Raw genomic sequence first — 5,036 nt, forward strand, 5'->3', positions numbered from 1 at the left:
AGCTTTGAGGAGCAGACCTCCCTGATGGGAGAGACATGGCTTGTTAGGGCTTTCTGCCTCGTAATGAGCCCAAGGTGTCTGTGGTGCTGTGCACTTCAGGTGGTGGGAGGAGACTGAAGAAACCTCTCAAGAACACCAAGTCAGGAGCAAACCCCACAATCCCTGGAAGCGTTAATGGGCCCCGCTGAGGGCCATGGCTGAGAAAGCCTCCCCATGGCCTTGTTAGAGCCCATCCTTGGAGGCTGTGGTTGCAGGTGGGCAAAGGCGCTGTGCAGGCAGCTCTGCTGCTGAGCAAAGCCTTGGCTTGCTTGGTGAAGCAGAAAGGCCAAGCCATGACCTCCAGCCTGTGGGAAGGTCGGTGCTGTCCCTCACACAGGCCTCAGGGCTCTTTCTGAGGACCATGGAATGTGGGGCATCCAATGGTGAGTGAAGGACAGCAACGGCACAACAACTTCCAGCTTCCCCATGGGCTTGCAAGGAGGCAACGATGCCCCAGTGCCATGAGGACAACATATCTTCTCATAGGCCTCAGTGGCAGAGACAGCTGCCGTAGCTGAGGGGACACAGTCCTGGGTTCTGTTGGTGCTTTCCAGCCTTGCCAGCACCCTTTGCCATCTCCACCGCGGGCTGTTCTGCATGGTTGGACACCTGCCCCTTTTTCCCTGCAGTCTATAGGCGGCCATCTTGCTGCCCTGCCTTTCTCTCACCCTGACATTTTCATGCCTTCACTGAGGTACCTTCACTCTCACTGACTGTTACTTGAAACACAAAGTCATGGGCTGATCTAGACTCCCTCTGCCTGACCTCTTGCACCATGGTGGGACCCTTGGAGTGACAGGTTTTCCCCCTGATAGCTACTCTCCACCTCCCAAGTTGCACTTTGTGACATTTTTTCCTCTCTCCTGCTTTTTCCCACTATGCAGGAAAGATCTACCATCTCAGAAAATACCCTTAAAGCAGGGAGTGCATCCAATTAGCCTTTACTTATGGTCTGTTCCCTCACCAAAGAGAAGGAATACCCACATGTTCTCCTAAACCACGTGACTGCTTCTGGCCTTTCAGCTTCTGCCAGAGACATGGCCAAGCCATGTGCCTCGATGCTGTCCCATCATGTCCCCATTCAAAATGGACATGACAACCCATATCTCAGCCCTTTTCCTGGGTGGGTCCTAGGGGCTTTTTGGCAGTGGGACTGTCCCAGCCACATTCCTGTGGCTGGCCCGTCACCTCCAGAGACAGAACTGACCTCACAGGCCCCTCACAGCCATGCACTTCTTCCTGCATGAGGAGTTTCTGAGGCCCAATTGACCTTCTAATACCATAGCCCTCCATCACCCTCCTTATGGTGCTTGACTACTCCAGAGAAAAGCATGCTTGTTTCATCAAATATATCAAATATGTTTCCCACAAACCATTTGAGTGGAGGAACATTCTTCACATGAAGACCTCTATTTCATCTATATCCTTGTTGAACCTTTTTTATTATTATTTCCTTTTTCTTCAGCATATTCTGTCATCAGAAACACTTCAATGCAAAGATTCATTGAATTATGGAGTAACTCAGGTCTGGAGAAAGCCCTAAACAACGTCTTGTCTGGCTCTCCTGCTCAAGGCAAGGTGAACTAGAGGAGATGGCTCAAGGCCTCTACCCAGTTTTGCCTCATCCACAAGGCAACTGAAAGTGCACACAGTCACAGCATACAGGGGGATCATAAAGATGTTCAACAGTGTTGGTCCAAGTGCTGGTCACTGAGGGATACCACTAGTAACTGCCTGCATGGAGGATTCTGTACCTCTGGTGACATTGGAATAGAGAGGAGATGACAACATCATTACTAGTAGAATGTTCTACTAGTAGAACAAGACCATAACCAATCAAAACAACAGCGCACAGGCTGGGCCTGTAATGTGTTCCATTATAAGTGCTGTGCAGAAGAAGGGCAGTTTCTTGCTTCAGAGTAACATTCACTTGTCAGTTTCGACACTGCACCCTTGAGCTCCTGGTTCCTCATGCTGTAGATGAGGGGGTTCACCACTGGAGGTACCACCGAGTACAGAACTGTCACCACCAGGTCCAGCGATGGGGAGGAGATGGAGGGGGTCTTCAGGTAGGCAAACATGCCAGTGCTGACAAAGAGGGAGACCACAGCCAGGTGAGGGAGGCACGTGGAAAAGGCTTTGTGCCGTCCCTGCTCAGAGGGGATCCTCAGCACGGCCCTGAAGATCTGCACGTAGGACAGCACAATGAAAACAAAACATCCAAAGAATAAACAGGCACTAACCATGAGAAGCCCAACTTCCCTGACATAGTCTATTTCTGAGCAGGAGAGCTTGAGGATCTGAGGGACTTCACAGAAGAACTGGTCCACAAGATTACCATGGCAGAATGGAAGTGAGAATAAATCAGAGGTGTGCAGCACAGCAGTGAGAAACCCACTGGCCCAGGCAGCTGCTGCCATGTAGACACAATTTCTGCTGCTCAACAGGGTCCCGTAGTGCAGGGGTTTGCAGATGGCCACATAGCGGTCATAGGCCATGATGGTGAGGAGACAATATTCTGCTGTGATCAAAAAGAGGAAGAAAAATAGCTGTGCAGCACATCCTGCATAGAGGATGCCTCTGGTGCCCCAGAGGGAGTTTGCCATGGCTTTGGGGAGAGTGGTGGAGATGGAGCCCAGGTCGAGGAGAGAGAGATTCAGGAGGAAGAAGTACATGGGGCTGTGAAGGTGGTGGTCACATACTACAGCAGTGATGATGAGACTGTTGGCCATGAGGGCAGCCAGGTAGGTGCCCAGGAAGAGCCAGAAATGCAAGAGCTGCAGCTCCTGAGAATCTGCAAATGCCAGGAGGAGGAACTGGGTGATGGAGCTGCCGTTGGACATCTGCTGCCTCTGGGCATGGAGACCTGTCACGGAGGAAAGGCAGTGACAATTTAGAATAGACTTTCTACAGTAAAGCCAGTCAATTTTCCCCAATATTTTTATCTCCCTGTGCAAATGCATTTCCTTCCTCTGGTCTGTGCTGGCAGAATGTGAGAGAGAAGCAGGACTGTGGGCTCTGAAGCAGTCAGCTCTGCCCTGCTGTAGTGGGGACATGGAAGCTGCTTTATGAGAGCTCCAGTATTCACAAGGGATGTCAGTTGTAAGAAAAGTTTCCCATCTGCCCTGACAACTCTAAAGAGTGTGGGCAGCAGAAGAGAGGCTTAGCATGATTTTATAATGATCTTGTCTGAGGTCTGGTTTTGTTTTCCTACTGCCACACCTGGCAAGTGCTATTTTCAGGGACAGAAATTCTAATTTTTGTGCCTGAAAGTGTGGACAGGCTAAGGAGGGGACAAGTAAATGGGCTCACCTACGTGTGGTTTAGTGCATAGTCAGGAGAGCTGCCGAGTCCATCAGTCTTGCTCTCAGCCACTCTGCGCTTAGACTCGTGCTGCCTCAAGGGGGACTGCACACACAAATTACTCTTTCTAAATATCTTTATCAACAACTGCACTCTGATGACAGCGGGCAGTGCTGTTTCAAAGGGCAGATCTGAAAACATTCCCAGCCCCAAGGTAGAGTTGTGGTGGAGAAGGACATCATTGCTCACAGAGAGAAGCAAAGGACTCGGAGGGGAGCACTGGCTGCCCAGGGAAAACTCAGCATTCCCTTGGATGCTGCAGGAGAGCTGTGCTTTTCTGGAGGGCATGTGGCAAGGCCAGGGGGACAGGCAAAGCAGACACTCGGGGATCCTGAAGGTGCCATGTCTTAAAGGTAGAATCAGATCATTGCTCAGCAGACAATTACTAGCAGATCCCTCCAGGGAAGGACCAAATGAGAGCTTTCTGAAGACAGCTTCCCGCAGTGCTTATCTGCAGTTTCCCCCCCACCCTTTGCCCATGTCCCTGATGCCTGGAGCTGTGCCTATTTGGACCTGGTTCACTGTCACCACTTGTCCACCCTGTCAGTGCTCACACAGCCCATCCCACCCACTACATGCTCAGCTCTGCCCTGCAGACCCCTGCTGGCAGCCAGGCACAGCCCAGGGCAGCTCTGTGTGCCTGCAGGGGCTAAGGAGCAGCTCAAACAAGTGCTGATGAGAACAGAGGTCTCCGTGCGTTCTGCAGAGTGCAGAAAGAGCTTTCCATCTGCCACTGCCCACCCAGACACCCCAGAGAAGAAAACTGAAAGAACAGGCTCCTTCTCTTTCAGGTCAATTCTGCCTCGATGTCCTTCTTCCAAAGACAGGGGGATCTGGGGCTCTGAGCAGCCCTGAGCCATGCAGCACCCACCCTCTCAAGAGCAGGACCCCGCCCTGCCAGCGGTTGCTCCTTCCACCCACAGCTTGTCCTCACAGAACCGTGGGGAGCTCCCTCAGCAGGCTAAAAGATGACCCTGGCAGGCAGCAGTGTAACAGTACCAGCACACAGACCCCTTGGGAGCAGGGACCTTGCTCCGAAGGACAGCCCTGAGCACCTCTGGCTGCACAACCACCTTCACAGCCCTGCAGCCATCCCTAAGGCAATGGAGATGGCATGCCTTCTGCCTCTGACTGTGCAGCACAGAGTCCCTGCTGCAGAGCGTGTCCCTCTCCATTCTACCAACCAAGGGATATGCCAGGTTGAGGGGACCCTGCCAGAATACTCACGTGCATTGCCCTGCAGCCAGAGACTTACTGTGTAAAAGGCTGTGAAGATTTCTGACCCAGTGAGATCTTGGCACCCTCCCTCTCCAGACTGTCTTTAACATCCCTCTGACATGCTTCTCTCCCCTGGGTGCCTGCAGGCAGTGCCTCAGCCCTGTTCCTAGGAAGAGCTGTCTCTCTGCAGTGCTGCCCATTTGCCATGAGCTCCCTTCATGGCAGGAGCCCGGCCCAGCTCAGCAGCAGGGAGCAGCCCAAGGCAGCCCTTGCTCTGCCCCTCTGGGCTCCCTCCAGGGGTCCCTGGGGCTCCGGGGGAACCTGCTGGGGAACAGGCTCATGCAATCACCTCACCTCTGCAGAGACTTTTCTTTCTAGCAGTGGTATTTCTCCAATCAGAAGATTTGGGCATGAGA

The 5,036-nt window shown here is 52.6% G+C and overlaps 1 protein-coding gene across 1 annotated transcript; it reads right to left on the reverse strand.

Annotated features, from left to right (window-relative positions):
* Window positions 1–1,916: 1,916 nt before the first annotated feature.
* On the reverse strand, window positions 1,917–2,894 carry LOC130149729 (olfactory receptor 14A16-like). Its single transcript, XM_056339690.1, has one exon. It carries the CDS (start codon window positions 2,880–2,882, stop codon window positions 1,917–1,919), a length of 966 nt encoding a protein of 321 aa, XP_056195665.1. The 5' UTR covers window positions 2,883–2,894.
* Window positions 2,895–5,036: the final 2,142 nt, after the last annotated feature.

Source organism: Falco biarmicus, chromosome 5 (genome assembly GCF_023638135.1).
Source record: "Falco biarmicus isolate bFalBia1 chromosome 5, bFalBia1.pri, whole genome shotgun sequence".
Taxonomy (NCBI): Eukaryota; Metazoa; Chordata; class Aves; order Falconiformes; family Falconidae; genus Falco; species Falco biarmicus.